An 18506-nucleotide genomic window follows, 5' to 3' on the forward strand; every position below is an offset into this window, starting at 1 on the left:
GCTGGAGTAAAAGGGAATTGTAGTTCTGGTGCCAGATCAGCTGAGGTTCAAAACCAATAGGCCTCTCATGGTACGTATGAAGAGTTTATAAACAAATTCCTGCATGCTGTTACAAGTGGTGCTTCAGCACTGGCTGAGGCTCAGTTATTACAAGAGCACTGCTCTGTGTAAACTGTTAGAAAAGTCCTTCTTTCTGGAGAAAACTTTTTGACTAACACATAAAAATGTCTGTTGGTCAAAGCCTAGAGCTGGCCCTGTGGAACTCTCTTTTTATGCACGTGAAGTGAGGCAGAGAGGGTTAGAAATGGCAGCCTAGGCCCTGAAGGCCATCAGCAGAAAACAACCTGTTCATTCTGGATCTTCTGTCTGTCCTTGCTGTGTCCTGCACACAATAAACCTGCTTGGAGTGACACCGGCCTTGTTGCATTTCATTAATTTTTATAGAACTGCTGTTCCTGTTTACAAAAGCCATCTCTCAGAGCTCACTATGTGCATGTGTAAAGGGGTTTATCATAGTGTGATCTTGGCACCTTGGCTAAAAAAAATACACCAAGGAATGATTTATATTACCAATGGTACCAACTCATTTAAATGCCAAAGCTCTCTCAGCATCCTTTCCCACTGCCTCATGGTGCAGGCAGTTCTAGTGAAGGAGCAGGTTTCACTTGCTTCCACCCAGAGCCTCCAGTGGTTTTTTTCCTTCTATTCCCTTCTTTGTGTGCGTTGTTGAAGTGGCTCAAGTTACAACCCCACCAAATGCAGGTTTAAGAGAGAGAATTGGGCTCATGGGGTGCTCTGTTCTGTTGCAGTTTGTAGAGTTTGTTGGGACATTGCTGCACATGAAAGGCTATGGGATGGAAGGAGGGGTGGGAAGTGCCTGGAAGTGTGCTTCTGCTGGAACAGCAGGTAGCAAGAGGGGAAGTGGGGAGGCAGGCATCAATATCTTCTCTCTGGTGGCCAGTGACAGGACCTGAGGAAACAGCATCCATTGGGGGAGGTTAGGAAAAGGTTTCTCACCCAGAGGGTAATTGAGCCTGGAACAGCTTGGGAGCTGCTTTGGAAGGGTTTGCAAGTGGAACAGGCTCCCCAGGGCAGTGGTCACAGCACCAAGCCTGACAGACTACAGGAAGTATTTGGACAGTGCTCTCAGGCACCTGGTGTGATTCTTGGGGTGTCCTGTGCAGGCCCAGGAGTTGAGCTTTGATGGTCTTAGTGAGTCCCTTCCAAGGCAGTGCATTCTGTGATTCTAAGTTAGGATATGGCTCTATCCACTGGGGGCCCTGACAAAATATTCCAGTTGGTTCACTGTGGTAACATGGCCAGTGGGAAAGGTTACTGCTGTGTGAATTCATGACAGCTTGACATTGCAAATGGGCTGCTGACATTCTGTCACTCTGCAAAACCATAAGATAAGAGGTGGTTTGTAAGATAGGGACATGGATTACAGCAAATTCTCTATTGCATTAGCTCAGTCTGCACTGTTGTCAAGGAAAAGTCTCTTTGGAACAGCTGAGCATACTTTACATTCAGGACTGTTTATTTGAAGCACCTGTTTACTTCACTGGGCATAAAGCTTGGTACACAACTAACTCAGTTATCTTAATAGTCTGCCTAGACTAGAATGCAAATCAGCATGCTCAATTTAAAGCTAATAGTGGCAATGTTTTTTCCTTGGCTGACAAGTGTCTCATGCATATGTAGCATGTAATTTTAGTTTAAACATGTGGATTCAGTATTTCTATTCCTACTCTGAATGCTAAGGGAGGATCTATGCTGGAAGCCACATTAGACCTCTTACTACTTCCAAAGTCTGTGGGTGTTAGGCTGCTGATAGGACCAGCTAAAACACAGGATTTTTCTGAGCTTTGTGAACCTTTGGGTTCTACATAAACAGCAGCTTACAAGCCTTCACTGTGCTGATTTAAAGCAGAACAAAATGTTCTCATGGCCAATAGCAAATTTACATTGTGTGGTTAATATTCACACCCTGGGGGACCTTTACATGGTCCTTGGGGGACCTTGACATGTGACTGCTCTGACTTGCTGGGTGGCAGTCTGGTTAAAACCTTTCACTTTCTCTTCTTGCAACTTATTGAGTGACCAGGGATTAGTGATTGAATGGGAATTTGTCCTTCAGGAAAGCATCTGCTTCTTATTTGTAGACCCCAACTGATGGAATGCTTAGCATGTTCTTTGGTAAATTAGAGAAGTTTATTTTCTCTTTCTTCCTGTTCCTCTATTTACATTGTTCAATTACTGTTTTATTAAACTGAAAAATCTATGACTTTCTGGGAATAATAATTTAAATAGGATGCTTTATGTTCTAAAGGCAAAGTTATAGGAATTAGTGAGAGGCAGGTAGAAAAGTTGAAAAACAAAATATTTATTGAAATTGAAGTTTTGTACATAAAATTTTGGGGAAGTGAGCTCTACATCTCTGGACTAGTCCATGTGCTCTAAAGGTGTAAAGAACTGCTTCAGAACCTGCTCTGTGTGGTGCTTAAAAGCACAAAGGACTGCAGAGCCAGGCTAGGCTCCCTGCTGAGGTGGATCTTGAATATTTAAAATTCTTAGAATCAGTAGGCAAACAGACATGTAGTACAAATACAGCAGTACAGAGTAAACTTGTTGAGAGTCATTTGACTGTCTGTACCATCCTAACATTTTCAACAATGTTTCTTTCTGCATTTGATTAATAATTAAGCTGCCAAATGCAGTAAAAGCCAGTTTTAAGTTGTCAAAATGTGGCTGTCAATCTGATATACCTGCAGTATGACATTTGATTTAAAAAACCAAATTAAAACAAATTACCAAACACTGAAAACCAGTAACTTACCAATGGGGAAGTATTTTTTTAACCGTAGTATCTAAGTTTTCTGATCCTACAACACAAAAGGTAATGGATGGAATTCAGTTTCTTTCTGTACAAGGACACTGGGGGAGGTGAGCAGGAACTGTGATATTGAGCTGTGAATCCTATTCTGCTGGGCATTAGACAAGGAGTGTTATCCCCATCCACAGGGCTTTACAATATTTTAAGAACAAATCACAGCAGGTGATTGCAACAAACCACTGGAGAAATATGTTGGAGGACAAACCAGCATCAACAACAATGAGCAAAAGGCAAGAACAGTAAAAACTTCTTTCTCTGTGCCCAGCAAGAGAGACTCATCAGCAAGCATCCTCCCACCAGGAATCTGAAGTGAAGAGAAATGACTCCTTGATCTGTGATGTGTGAGAGTTGTGTTAATCCAGAATGTTCTCCAAACTCTTACCCATTATCTCCCTCAGACCCCAGTCTCTGCCAGAATTGCAGATCCACAGCTCCAGTGGAGTGGTTTGCAGGGACTGAAGGAGCAATCCAGGGCTGTTGGCTAGAACAGAGTAAGGGTGTGGGTTGTCTGAGACATGGTGGGAGACAATTTCTGATAAGGTTGAGCGAAGCTTTGGCTTTGGGACTTCACACATTCACACATTGTTACTGAAAGTACATGGAGATAGTGGTAAAATGAAAAATGAATGACTAAGCCTGTCTTTTATTTCCTGCTTCCTGAAAAGAAGCCAGTGGGCCAAACTTTTAATTGCTTGGTTTGAGTATATAACTGAGCACTTCTTGGACTCTTTCGAGAAAACCTCTTGAGACATTTTCTTTGACATAAGCACAGAATAGTCTTTAACTGTTCTGAAGTTTCTTCTCTGTGCCTGGCTACCTTGGAAGCTGCTCTGGAAGTGTTTGCAATGGCCATTGTCACAGACATGAGGAAGAAACTCAGTGTGACAGTGGCACTCTTTGCCTGTGGGATGGCTCTGAAAGGCCATTTGTCCACTCACAGTAACAGGGATGTTTGGAATTTCCTATTCATGTCTGTCTGTTTGCCAAGCTGCTGCAGAGGGATGTAACCAGATGGTGGTGGAAGAGCCACTGCATGCTTTTATTTGTTTCTATGTGCCCAGGATGTGAGGGAACAGGGGCACTCTGCTCTGAATAGCAGCAATGAGTGCTGCATGATGAACAATATGACATTCTCAAACTAGAACGGACCCTTTTTCCTGTAGATCATCCTCAGTGCAGGGATGAGATGTGCAAAAAGTGACCAGTTGTGTTTGGTAGCAAAAAGGTGAACCCAAACAGGAAGTATGAACCTTGTCTCTTTAGAATAACCCTGTCACGTGTCAAAGGCATAAAACTGAAGCAGAACAGAGGTTGAGAAGGTTTCTTATCAGTGAAAAAAAGAAGTAAAAAATATCTGCACAAATGACCCTGGTTTCAATTTGCCCTTCAAACTGGAAGTGATTAATTTAAATAAACTGTAACTACTGTACTTAGGACTTGCATAAAATAAGAGCCAAGGACATGATTATATTCTATCACACAGTGAATTTGGAAAAACTTCTTGACACTTTATTAATAACAGAAAAAGGGGAAGACAAGCCCTGTGGCCATTTAGAGGCAAGGGCAGGACTTTAGTTTCTGACCACTGGGCAGAGGTTAAAGTCAAATGTTTAATGGTTATTTTATGTCTAATGGATAACTTTTAGTAGTGTGGTTTATTAGTAGGATGGCGGTGGCTCAAAATGCTCAGTAAAAATTTCTCCTTTCTTGGAATTTTGTATTGCCACATTTAGGATGGCTACTATTGTAATACTGATTGATTTAATGTTACAAGGGTAGAAGGAGAAACTTCAGAGGATTGGTACTTGCTGTCTGTCCTGCTGCATCTGTGTTGTCACATTACAGTTTCCACTGTTGAGGTTTTTTTCCTCTGCAAAGCCTATTACTGATGCTCTTTCTGTCATTCTGTTTAGCTGCTCATTTTTTTGTCTCTTCTAACAGTAATAGAAGGGGCAGAGTTCAGTTATTCATGGTCAGTAAAGTTGAGACATCATTTGGGACATGTCAGGAATCCAAAATTTGAATACAAAACACAATTCTTTCTCTCCTCACTACTAAGTCTGTTTGCTGTTTTTGATGAAGGGTTTTTTTAAGTTTTCCTCAGTGTGCCCTGACTGAAAAGCTCAGATGTATGTAATGCATATACTTCACTCTGACATAATAAATTCAAGGAAACATTGTGTCTGGATACGTGACCAACATTGCTGAAATGATCAGTGATTTTGCTCCCTGCTTTGGAAAAGAAGTTGCAGAAAGACCAAACTTTCCCTTGCAGCTAACTTATCTGTGTTGTAAAACATTTTGTGTTTATCAATATCTTTCCCCTCTTGCAGGTGGTGGAAAAAGATGTGGACCCAGAAACAACCCTGCTAACTTATCTACGAAGAAAATGTATCCAGTGTCAGAAAAAACTGCAGAAGGCTTTAAATGCCTACAGCATCTCATAATTGTTTACTGTTCTGTCACTTCAGTACTGGGCAGAGCTTTTGCACAGAGTGTAAGAAGGAGTGCTTTGCATTGTCTGGTATTTCTTGCTGGCAAAGATTACAGCTGCTATTCCAGGCTTAAACAATAACAATTTTTAAATTATATACTTTAAATGATTTATTAATATTTTAAAGGAAAAACTTGTAATTTCGCAGAATTATATTATGATGGAAAGGAAGCAGTAATGCGATGGCAATAAAATTCAAGGAGATTTAAGTTTGTTCCACACAAATCATAAAGAATTTTCTGGCCAAACCATCATATTGTCTAGCTAATATCCCATAAATTGATAATTCTGTGCTGTTTATCAGATGGCCTAGGGTGGCAGACTCAGAGGCAGGGGTTCCCCCCATGTACCACGGGCATGTTTACATGAGCTCATGTTTCACTCCTGTTGGAAACTGGTCATCAAGTGAGTCAGAGCAGCTTCAGGAGCTGAGTAGCTGTTGCTGTGATGACCAGGCTGGCTGTACCAGCTCTGGTTCCATAGGTGGTGTCATTCCATGGTTTCTGAGTTTTTTGTCTGGCCAGCTGGGTGTGTACATCTGCCAAACTGTTCACAGCTGTGTTGATGTATCCGTACCATGCTGCCATGTTCCATTTGTCTGTGAGCTGAAGGAAGTACAGGGACATGAATCACACTCCTCTTTGAGGTTTCCAGCAGAACTATCAGCAGCTCTATTTATCTGAATATACACCATAGATGGATAAAGGTCAAGAGGAAATGTAAGTGGCATGACTCTTGTGCCTAGGTGTGCCTGTGTTACTGCTAGAACTTTTAAGTCTAAGCTTGTTAACTAATGCAAATAGCTTTGTAAAGAGAGAATCTGAGCTCTTCAAACCCTGCTGATCTTGTACATGAGCATTCTGGTTAACTTACTTTGTAGATGTCTGGTTAGGGTCAGGTCAGACAAATACTTTGAGAAAAATGCTTTATTGAGGCAGGTTAGCACTATTGTCAAGAGAAACATTGGATGGCATAGCAAAGCTGTACTTCTGCTCAAGCAGGCACATGATTGAAAAGCAGTGGTGGCTTTCATTGCATGGCTTAATCATGGACTTGACAGTGTTATGTTTGCATTAGACATGGTTTAGTGGTGGACTTGGCAGCATTTTGTTTATGGTTGGACTTGGTGATCTTAAAGATCTTTTCCAATCTAAATGACTCTATGATTCTCTAGAAATGGTCAGTGCCATACTGTTTGCCATGAAGTCAAGATGAATTGAGTTCCCGCTATCACAGTGTCTTGCTTTTCCAAAGGTTCTATGATATAAGGAAAGGCACTGATTATCTCAGCTTGATGTGTCCATTGCCAATGAAGTCAGCCAATTTTTACCCCACCAAAAATCTCTCAACATTGGCCAATCCTCTTTGCAATAAACAAATGTCTAATTACCTTCCAATGAGTGAAGGAACCTAAGCAGAAGTGACCCAAGGAATAATCTTCTGAACTCCCTTTGCAGAACATTTGATGAACTTCCTGATTTTAAAGCATGGCCATGAGGTCAGCAGTGTGTGGAGGAATCTGCTTAGGCCAGACCACACGCTCTGTGAGTTCCCAGGTGTCTGTGTATCTCCATGAGTTCTGGCTCTCAGTGTCTCCCTCCTATGGTTTTATGGGACCCAAGCTCCTGATGAGTGTGTCTGGCTGGTTTTGTCCCTATCAATTGGCAAACCATCATAAATGGGGTGGCCAGACCATGACTTTTGAAATGCAGGTGGTTTGTGAACAATTCAAATGCAGCTCGCAGCCAGTGCTAAACTGTGTAACTTGTAGCCTGAGTGACTGCCCTTCCTGGGAGCCTTCTGAGTGGTAGGAGTCACCAGGTGTAGGAAGAAGTCAAGCCCCACCAGTAAGAGGTGCTGATGGAGGATGTCACTGTGTGGCTCAGGGATGTGGCTACATGCCTGAACAGCTCCTGCTCAGCAATTACCAGTGCTTTATCTCCCTTATGTCATTTCCTTTTCTGAGTAATGGAAAGTTGGCACTGTTGCAGTTGAGGATATGTTTTTGTTTATTTCTAAGAGCCTGTTGGAGTGTGGGCTGTGTCCTTATGAGGGGTTTGGGTGTTGATCTCCATAGTCACATGCCAGCTTTTGAAACTTTGCTTATGTTAAATTATTAAGCAGAAGAAATAAATGCTTTGTTTCCAGCAAGAACTTGTTGCTCAGCCTTGATTGACGACTTGAGCAGGTTTCTGCCAATACTGTTCATGTTTTCCTTAATTCCTGTTCTCTCAGTGGGCCTGTGTGGAACCAAACTGGGCTGTGGAGAAGGTGGATGTGGTGCTTGCACTGTTATGATATCCAAGTATGATCCCTTTCGGAAGAAAATCCTGTATCCTTTGCAATCTGAGCTCTGCAACAGAGAAATAAAATGGGGACAGATCCAAGTTCCTGACATACCAGACATGGTACAGTTTTTTAAAAAAAGTTATATAATGAAGGTTTCTGCCAAAACATAATTTTTCACTTTCAGAACATAAGCTCAGAAGCCTAAGATAAGAAAGTATTTTTCTTAAAGCACTGCATGATGCTGATAGAGAACTATTTATTTGTGCCCTGCAATATCTGCACTGATTCTAATGTAGCTTTTTCCTGTGAGAATCCATATAATGATTATTGTGATAAAATCTTTAATGTTATTGTATTATATCAATACAATCAATATTAATCTTGTTTCTATATGCCAGCAGATATTAAATTTTCTCTCTACTTGTATTGTAACCTTCAAAATCGTTTCCTGAGACAAAATTTCCTCCTGTTCTCACTTTAATTAATTGAAAGGGGAAACAATGGAATCAAACAAAAAGGGGAATGCAGGGAGAGAGAGGATGAGACAGAGAGACAGGCCCCAGTTTAGTTTTACTGTGGGGAACAGAAAGCACTGAAATCTTTAATATATTTGGAATAATGCTTGGTGGTACTATAAGTTCGATCCCCTGAGTGGTTCTACTTAATAGCATGGCCATGAATAAGATACCTTTAGAGTTATTATTCTGTCTTGATAGAAATGAGATAAAATAGCTAGTTCTTATGTGTTTTGGCAACATTATTCTCTTCTACCTTCAGCCTAGACTTTTTCCCCATGTTCCACCATCTAGAAGCATCTTTCTAGCTAAAAGACTGGGAACTCCAGGCTCTTATGCAACTTTGCAAGTGTCCAGCTGCACAACATCTTGGTATTTGTAGTCTGCCCCTATAAATTGCTTATATGGGTTCTGTATCTTAACATGCAACAACAATATTTAAGGTTGCTATATCTAGGTGAACTCCTACAGTGTATGCCCAGATCAAACTGCAAGGGAAATTGATTAGAACTTTGGATGACTGAGTGCTGTAGGATTTGGCTTGTGATTAATTTGTGTATCATATCTATTTGTGTGCTCCTGTTGTGTCCACTGCTGTAGTTTCTGAGTACTCTTTGCTGCTCCTGTTCCCTATTTCCTTTGCTGAGCAGCACTGTCAAATGAAATGACCTTAATATGCTGTTTTAGCCACCATACTGCCAATGCTTGTCTCTTCCCAATCTGTGCCCTGCATCATGTGGCTGTAACTACTGTTGAAGGCATAGGAAACACAAAATCCAGGCTGCACCCAGTCCAGGTAAGCTAATAATACTGGTGACTTTAAAGCCCTCTATGCATGTTTTCTTATGCTAATTAAAGCTGTTCCAGGATGCTGAAACCTCCACCATAATGCTAAAGCCACGAGGCTGAGTCTCCACCTGAGCAATCCATACTTGCACGAGTGGCTAAGTAACAGAATCAAACTCCTGAGACAATGATACAGCTCTGTTCTACCCCTAACAGGTTAACTGGTCCTATCCTGGCTGAATTACCAATGCTTTTGTCCTTGGGCTGCATGGCTGTATTTCATTCACATCATGATCTGGGAAGACTGATATTGTAGGGAAAGCTAATATAATGACCTGGAGCTAGGAAATCTGAGATGGATTTGGGCTCCCTATATGGCCTTCCATTAATGACTTTGGTTTCTGGTCTTGCATAGTTAGGAACCTTCCCTGCAGTAGTGAAGTGAGGTTTGGTTCAGCGATTTTCTGGAGTCTCAAAATATTCTTGGTGAGAAGGAGTGACAGGAATGTGCATCCTTGCTCTTCAAGCAAGGTATTACAATGCAGCTTTGCCTCTCTTTGTTGGGGAGCTGCCCTTAAGCTAAACTGTGATTCATCTCAGTTTGCACTGTGGGTGGGACTTGTGCCAGTATCTGAGGGAGTAAACAACAAAGTGAAAAATAGGTTTGATGTGCATGAATGGATGGCAGCCAGTCTGACCTTTGTTTTCTTCTTTTCTGCCCCCCCACCTGAAGATTCTGACAGCTAAGTTTGGAAATTCAAACTCAGGTCTAGGCAGGTAGCCCAAACCTTCCTAGCATGGTAAATCTGAAGAACTCTTGATCTCCTTGGAATCTTCTAGTGGCCTTCAGTCACATTTTGAGTTCAAAGCCTAGGTGCAAACTTTTCAGGCTGCCCTCTTCTTTGAAGGCCGTCTCACAGGCTAATTGACCAGACAACATCTGATGATAATCTTAGCTCCTCTGTGATGCTGGGTTTTGCTTTTAACAGAAATGTAATAGAAACAAGCACAACAGTGAACTCACCTTGATATTATGGGCTAATCGTGGTTTTTACTTTCTCTCAGGAGAGAATAGCAAAAAGTCATGGGTCCCAGTGTGGCTTTTGCACTCCAGGCATTGTCATGTCCATGTACACATTGCTTCGGAACAACCCTGAGCCCCACATGGAGGACATCGAAGATGCTTTCCAAGGTAATGTTCATAGCCCTGCAGGGGTGCAACCTGTTCTGCTTTTATTACATCTGCCTCACCCAGTGGGATGGAGGTGCACCATTATTTAATGCATTTGTTAAAAACAGCTGATGGCTGTGAGGTTAAGAGGTAGCTTTTCCACTCAGAGACCGGCCAGGTGCTATGAAGTGAACATCATAGTCCATAAGCAGGGGCAAGTGGCCTCAGTCTGAGATTAGGAACCCACTCATCTTAGACCAAAAGGTAGCCTGTCCTTGAGGGGCTTAAAAGTGTCCTTGTTTATTCACTGCTGTCACAAGAGCCTGCAGAAGGGACAGAGAACATGTCCTCAAGCCAAGGACCAAGACAGAAACGTGCAATGATGAACTGGGGCAGAATGCAACTGTGTAAATCCTGTGAGAGGCTGCTGTTGTTGCTGAGGTTAGAGTCATGACTGTGCTTCCAACAGTGATCTGAGAGGAATGATGATGCAGGAGAAAGCAATCTGTGTGTAATTCAAGAGACAGACTAGTTGGTATACTGATTAAAATCACACAATTGAGATAAATGAATACTGAATAAGACAGATTGAATTCATTCTAAATGAATTTCAGCTTAAATTTCAACAAAAAGGGATGGTAGGGTTGTTCCAAGGTTCCTAATGAAATTTTCCTCCTCCCAGTTTTTTCATTAGCTGTATCAAGATTTGAGAAGCTTTTGTGAGAAACAATAGAATGTTCTAAAAGAAGAGAAGTCTTTAGCCAAATGACACTAAATCTTTATCCTTTTGCTCTGGCAATGCAGGGAACTTGTGTCGGTGTACAGGCTACAGAGCCATTCTGGAAGGATACAGGACATTTGCTAAAGTAAGTGGCTTCAGATGAGGTTTTGAAAAAATCTGGAAAGTTGTCTTTCTCTCTGTTACTGAAACATGCCATGGACTCAAATGGGGAGGAAGGAAATGTATATCCTCCAACAACCCAGCTCCAACTCTTGACCTCTTTGTGTGATTCATGCATTAATTCAGATAGAGCAAACCCTTTATTCTCTCCACTTGCTGGGACACTTGAATAAGATGCATCTGATGGTCCCTTTTTGGATCACAGGTAATCAGACTCTGTAATTCTTTCCTATAAGTTTCAGAAAACTCACCCTCTCTGCATAATACAGCTGATCCTGGTGTGGACAGTAAAGGTATGGTGCACTGGTTGGGACACACTGTGGAAAAATCTAGTGAGGAGTTTGGTTTTTTGAAAGATCAGCTGCAGAGCAGGAATAGCTCTGGAAAGAAGTAGAAGTCACTATTTTATAGCTCCTGCCCAGAGTTCTTCTGCTGGTCTGGGTGCAGTACAAAGCTTTGCCATAAATTTTCTCTAGTCCTTTGTACCTGAAAGAGTGCTGGAGGCTGTGAAGTGATCATTATGTACTTCAGTGATTACCACTCATAGGCCTACACTGGCATTAAATATCAAAAGGAAAGAATTTACAGTGATGCCCATTAATTTCATTTTGTTATCCAGAATTGCAATCAACAAAAGAGAAAACAAGCAAGAGTGAGATCCATAATAAATGGTTGATAAACCCAGTTAATAAAAGCCTACTTGGATTTCCAACTGGCAGTTCTGCAGTGTCTCACCAAAGGCTTTTTAAACACAATAGGTGTTAAGAGGGAAAATCTCTGTATGGATAAAAGATTGGTTAAAAGGCAGTAGAGGAAAAATGCTATATTTTTGCAGTGGAGGGAGGTCACTGTTGTGGAGTTGTTCTGGGACCTGTGATGGGTAGCTAGGTTGCACCTGTCCATAAATGTGGTTTGAAAGAGTGTGACTAAGGATATGAGAAAATAAGCTAACAGATATTAAGTTAGTCTGGGTAGTGAAGGCAGAATTGGCTTTGAGAAATTTCTGAAGGATTTTATGAACCTGAGAGACTGGATAATAGAATGAGATACCAACCAGAAAACACTTCTATGGCTCTTCCTACACTTGAGTACTCTGTGCAGTTCTGCTCCTGTCATCTCTGACATGGTATAGCAGAATAGAAGAAGATTCAAAGAACTGGAACAAGGATAGCATCTGTGGCAATCTGACTTCCATATAGGGAAGCACTGAGTGCACCTCAACCTGCAAAAGAGGTGCCAGGGAGAGGAAGGGACTCTACATAGCACTTACAGTGGTTTCTGTAGACCTCTGATAGAGAACAACAAAGTTAAGATTAGTGGGTGGAATGTGAACAGGCATCTGCTATTTCCTGCCTCTCCCAGTAAAAGAGCATTTCAAGAAATGAAATAGGAGTCAGATTGAAAACAAAGGCAGATTGTCTGCCTGGTGGTAGGGTACTGGTATTGTATTGTATGTGCTTGTCCCTTTCAGTATTCTCTGGGTGTCTTGTCACAGCTTTAGAGATAATGGTTGAACAGTCAGAATGATTCCAAACTGGAACAAGAGGTTTATCAGTACAGTGGGCATGACCCTGCAGAATATTGCCTTCCATTGGCAAGAGAAACACCTACTTGGTTGGCACCTTCCTTCTGCTTTGGATATTTCTCTCAAAAGGGAATCAAACCTACTTCATTTCCTTGGAATCTGTAAGTTTTTTCTCAGAACAGTTTTTGTTCCCACAGGACATGAACTGCTGTGGCAGAGTTGCCAATGGCACTGGATGCTGTCGTAGTGGGAGGGAAAATACCATGGTAAGCTGAATGTGAAAACCCATAACCTCAATTTTCAATGTAGCTTTGATGTGTTAATCACCTCTCTGGCTCTGCTGTGGTGCAGATACTCAGAGCTCTCCGAGCTGTTTTTGTTGTCTGTCTCTTGGAAAATGCCGTGACTGTGTATGTGCTGATTGGCATGAATGGCCATCATGACATGGGTTTTAAAACAGTGATGTTCCTTCCGAGTTTGCAAGGTGCAACTCTTGAGAAATAGCATGGTGACAACTGTAAGGGATGTGTCACCAGCTTCTGGTGCATTGAAGTGATGCATCTTTCTGTGAAAACAGATCTAAATTCCCCACTGTGATTTTTACCAAATTTTGCCATCCAGTGATGAATGAAGTAATTTCCTCTCAATTCCAAAACTGTACAATTGGAATCTTTTGGAATATCTGGAGGGAAAAAATTTAATCACATTGTATGTACCAGTCTAGGTACAAAGCAAATGAAGGAATGGGAAGAGAAAATTGGCACATAAGGTAGTGTGAGTATAGAATGAATTTAGGAAACAGAGACTATAATAAAATTCATTACCAGAAATTTCCTGGGAATTTCTGTGGATTTTTTTTTAGGAAACGTCCAGTCTTGCATGGAATACTCCAGCAATTAAGACTGCTTGGAGTCCTTTCTTTTAAGCATGAAAAATGTTACTGCAAATTTCTAAAATCTGGGGATTGATAAAAGGGGGAGGACTATGTTCTGTAAAAGTTGCAATGTTCTGGCTTTGTTTAGAATAGCTGAAATGTGCTTGTTTCTTCTTCAGAATGGGGGCTGCTGTGGAGGAAAAGCCAATGGTCCTGGCTGCTGTGGAGGAAAAGCCAATGGTCCGGGCTGCTGCATGAATGGAAAAGAAGACAGTGTGGTAAAGTGCCTCTCAACTGGTAGTTTTTCCTTTATTTCTGATGTTTTAAAGTCTTAGATCTGGCTCTTCATGTGCCCAAGCTCAGTGCTTTTATTTTAGCAATAATTATGCAAAGCAATTTAGACTAATTTATATTTTATGGTCAGAAAAGCATACCTCAGAAAAGGTATAGGTGACATGATTTAACATGCCAGTGTGAAAGGGATGACACTTTTGACTGACAAAAACATATCAGAGGGTTGAGGGTTCTGACAGGATATACAGGAGAATCAGAAAAATATAACTGAAGGAGTTTAAATGCTGAATCAGGTGGCATCATTTTGCTGTGTTTGCAGTATTTTGCTCTATGAAATAGTAACAGGTATTTGAGTAGAAAGAGGAATGAGTTATGGCTGTATGTGGAGAGCTTTCTCCTCAGTCACTGGCCATTTGCATTTTCTCTCTCACAGACGATGACATCCTCCAGCCTGTTCAATTCTTCTGAGTTCCAGCCATTGGATCCCACACAGGAGCCAATCTTCCCACCAGAGTTAATGGTAAATTAATTCAGAAAGAAATAGCAGTGTTTTGTTGGTTTAATTGTTCTGTACAAGGTTTGAGTGACTCTGTCCTGAGGAAGAAATGGCAGGGCAAAAATGCCTGTTAATGAAAGAAAAGGCATGGGCATGAATCCTTCCCTGCTTTACAAAACAGAGGGCGTTTCAGCCAGGGTGGTTTAAAAGAAATAGGCAGGCCAGGTGCCTGCTCCAGCTGTCTGCCTTTCTTTTTGGTTCTCACCATATGTGTGTCTGCTCTTGGGTTGCCTTCCTTTCCAGTCACTGCCTGTCCGGGGGTGGAACAGTAGCTGAAATCCAAATGTCAATTTACTAGGTCAGATGTGAACTTCTACATCAAACACGGATATATCTGAGCTTCTCCCTGTGTTCCCTTTATAGTGTAGGAAAAGAAGTAGGAAGTACAGGATGTAGCTGAACAGGTATCTCTAGTAGTTGTCTTTTCAGAAAACTTCCCTCACCCATAGCAGGAGTAAAAGTTTGGTGGCTCACAATGACATTAAAAGTTGGTTGAAATAGTTTCTCTCCATGTTTCATTCCTGTCTTTTTTTGGGAATCCTCCCCCTGAAGCAATGTGTCCCAGCCAGGAATCTAATCCAGCACATGACGCAGTTACAGCTTCCTTCACATTTAACAACTAAAACTCAATCATTAATTCTGCTGCTGTACCCAGCTGAAATGTGTCATGAGCTACAGCATGAGTAGGTTCTCCTGGACCATAGCATGAGGTATATTCAGCTTGAGATAGGACTCCTCTGTTTCTTCTCCAAGATGTTCTCCTGTCCAAGAGTTTGATATCATGTTTTCTTCAGTCACTGGATGAAGTAGTTAAAAAGGGAATCAGAACCTGGCCTAGCAGGTAATTGCAATGTGCTGAAGACTGATGTTTTTTGGATTGAGAGGAGAATGGAAAACCCATTGAAGCAACTGAAGCCACGGGCATGTGCCAGAACCTTGGTCAGATGCTCACTGGCACAGATCTTGCTAGGGAGATGTGGCAGCAGGATGCACCTGGCAGGATCAGGAAGGGAGAGCTTTTGTGTCCGCGTGAGAGACTTTCATCACTGCTAGCAGAAGGATAGGGAATGGCAAACTGCCAACAACAGTGTGGCTATCCCAGGCCCTTGTCAGTAACTCGGCTGAGGTGGAGCCAGTGTGGCACAGGCATGGGCAGCATGTGAGCAGGGAATTCTTGGCTCGATGTAGGGCCTGAGCTCTATCTGAATTCCCTTCTGCAGACTCAGAGTAACAAACAGCAGAAGCAGATGTGTTTCAAAGGCGAGCGTGTGATGTGGATCCAGCCCACAACTCTCAATGAACTGGTGGCTCTCAAATCCCAGTACCCCAATGCCAAACTCGTTGTGGGGAACACGGAAGTGGGTAAGAGAAAGAGCTGATGCTTATTTTGAACAGTTGGAAAACCTTCTATTAAATGTTTTGTGAGAACAGTGCAAATGAAAACCTCTTTCATGTTATTGCTTTTAAAAGGCTATTTATTTTCAGGTTGTATGTAGAAACAGATTTTCTCCTCAGGTAGATTAGTCTCACAGTGAATGTTTTCCTCCATTCTTTGCAGTGTCAGGTGAAAAAAGCGCTAATCCAGATCTCCGAGTCTTTGTGCTATTTTATGGAATTTTGAGAAGAGGGAAGTGACGCAGCATAAAACGTCCCCATAAATAAGTGCATTCAGTTGTGAAAGCTGCATTTTGAAGGACTTTTCAGTGAGAAAGCTCTCAAGACTTGAAATCTTACTGCCTTCTCACACCACATAGATACCTTTGCAAACATAAGTGCTGAGGAGGAAAGATCAAGCATATTTAGTAATTCTGCTGTCTTGAACAATTGGTTTATGAAATAATTACTAAATGTTGTAGGGTTTATTGTATTGATTTTTCTTTCCTGAAGGATTATGTGCAACAGCAGCCATGTCACACAAGTACCAAACCGTGTCTTTTCCTTAAGGTATCGAGATGAGGTTAAAAAACCTGCTGTATCCAGTGATCATTGCACCAGCATGGATCCCAGAAATGAATGCTGTTCAGCACACTGAAACAGGTGAGCAAGAAAAGAGACAGATCACCTGTGAGGGGAGTGGGAACTTCACGGAATAACAAAGAGGGTGTGAAGGAAAATCCCAAGATTAAAGATTGTTCTCTGTATGTGTTATACCTTTCCCATGCAGGAAATCGGTGAGTGATATGTAAAAAAATGAGCTGGGGATGCTTAGCCTGGAGAAAAGGAGGTCCAGGGGTGACCCCATCACTTTCTACAACTCCCTAAAAGGAGGGTGTAGCAAGGAGGGGTCAGTCACTTCTCCCAGGTAACACGTGACAGGACAAGAGGAAACTGCCTCAGGCTGTGCCAGGAGATGTTCAGATTGACATCAGGAAGAATTTTTTCACCTGAAAGCATGGTCTAGCACCGGGCTGCCCATGGAGGTAGTGGAGTCACCACCCCTGGAAGTGTTCAAGAAACTACTAGATGTGACTTTTAGTGCTGTGGTTTAGCTGAGGTGGTGGTGTTCAGTCAGAGGCTGGACTCAGTGATCTTTGGAGGTCTTTTCCAAGCTTAACAATTCTATAATTCCATTGCCTTTAGCTTTATGATGGAAATGGGTCAACCTTACAAATAGAAGTACCTAGGACAATTTAGTGCATGTGGCCCAGTGTCTGGTAGGATATTTAAAGTGTGGAAACTAGAAAGGAGTTGGAGTTCACTTCTCCAAGGACAAATTAATACTTATAGGAGGCCAATATTGTTAATAATACACTGATGGAAAAGGGTAGTGTGTTACTGTCACGTGGGAGACAGCACCAGCATGAACTGTGGTTTAAAGGTGAATTTTGTTCTGAGATGTGATGTAGTGCATTCTGAATAGTCTGGTGTAACTGAAGGTCTAATTGAGCTCAGTGGCATATAAGCTTTGCAGACACAGTAAATGTCCTCCTGTACCTCAAAAATTTGGAACCACAATTCTTTTCTCTTGTTTGTTACAGGGGTCACCATTGGCGCTGCCTGTACTCTGAAGTCAGTGGAGGAGGTGATGAGAAAAGCAGTGGCAGACCTTCCTGCATACAAAACAGAGATCTTCCAGGCTGTCCTGGAACAGCTGCGGTGGTTTGCAGGGCCACAGATCAGGAATGTTGCTGTAAGTGACTCAGGAGCACCAGGGGCTGTAGAACCTTGGGAGAGAAACCAGCACACCAAAATCAACCCCAGAAAGTGGTGGGGTCTCAGCTGATGTCTGTGCTGCACTGATGCCACACATCTAACAAGCAAGGGAAACATGGCAATTGTCCAGGTCTTCCATTGCTGTTATCACCAAGTGGGGAAACTGTAGTGAGGTTTGACTAATTTAACAAAAAAGGCATTTAGAGTGCTGGACAAACTTCAAAGAAGCAGGTGTGCCTATTATTGCCATGACAACTAGGGCAGTCATAGTGTTAATGTACCAGATCTGGCAAATTTTCCTTTAGTTTTAAAGGGGAAGGTGTGTTCAAACTCCATGTGCTCTAAGAAAAAAATATCAAGCAAATGGTTAAACCAGTGTACCAAATAAGAACTTTTGTTCCGTGAGACACTGTGCCATACATTTGTTTTGGAGCCAAAAACCTTGGATCCTGATTGTTAGTGAAAATACCTTTTTTAGTTTCACAGTTTCACCTCCCTTAATAGCAGGTACAGTGATTGAATTTTGGCATGGTTGTGCATATGAGGTTTGAGCATAAGGTAGCCTTGATGCATTAACAAAACACTATTCTAAATCTGTTTCAGGCAAATGTTAATATTGTCTGAGACAGATTTCAAGGGGTTTGTGTTTTTCCAATTAATTAAAGGCCAAAAATTGCTTAGATTTTTAATATTTATCTGATGCATTATTTTCACTCTAGGCTATCGGTGGGAACATAATGACAGCAAGCCCAATTTCTGACTTAAATCCTGTGTTAATGGCAAGTGGAAGCAAACTGACTTTGATATCAAAAGGCAAGTTACATTTCCCTGTGGCACTGAGGGGAGTAGGAGAGTCAATCCTCTGCCATGGGTTGTTAGGTCAGGCCAGAACTTGAAAGTGGAAATGAACATTATTAGTCTGTGTCTTCAGTATTTTCACACTTTTTGAGGATAATGTCCTAAAGCTAGACCTAAGGTTGGCTTCCTAAAGAATTTTGAACCTCTCTGCCGGATGTAATCTCTAGTACTGTGTATATACTTACAGACATATCCTT

The 18506-nt window shown here is 41.8% G+C and overlaps 1 protein-coding gene across 4 annotated transcripts in view; it reads left to right on the top strand.

The window, feature by feature from the left end:
• XDH (xanthine dehydrogenase) overlaps window positions 1–18506 on the top strand; it is a 109661-nt gene that overhangs the window by 61920 nt on the left and 29235 nt on the right. For all 4 annotated transcript variants that reach the window (XM_063391151.1, XM_063391152.1, XM_063391153.1 and 1 more), the window contains 12 exons: window positions 5227–5284; window positions 7623–7719; window positions 8879–8987; window positions 10043–10169; window positions 10953–11014; window positions 12772–12840; window positions 13628–13726; window positions 14176–14262; window positions 15519–15660; window positions 16243–16335; window positions 17277–17428; window positions 18171–18264. In XM_063391151.1, the coding sequence (XP_063247221.1) occupies window positions 7682–7719; window positions 8879–8987; window positions 10043–10169; window positions 10953–11014; window positions 12772–12840; window positions 13628–13726; window positions 14176–14262; window positions 15519–15660; window positions 16243–16335; window positions 17277–17428; window positions 18171–18264 (1072 nt within the window). In that variant the 5' untranslated portion in view covers window positions 5227–5284; window positions 7623–7681. The remainder of the gene's footprint in view (window positions 1–5226; window positions 5285–7622; window positions 7720–8878; window positions 8988–10042; window positions 10170–10952; window positions 11015–12771; window positions 12841–13627; window positions 13727–14175; window positions 14263–15518; window positions 15661–16242; window positions 16336–17276; window positions 17429–18170; window positions 18265–18506) is intronic.

The sequence above is a fragment of the Prinia subflava genome, chromosome 2, assembly GCF_021018805.1.
Source record: "Prinia subflava isolate CZ2003 ecotype Zambia chromosome 2, Cam_Psub_1.2, whole genome shotgun sequence".
NCBI lineage: Eukaryota > Metazoa > Chordata > Aves > Passeriformes > Cisticolidae > Prinia > Prinia subflava.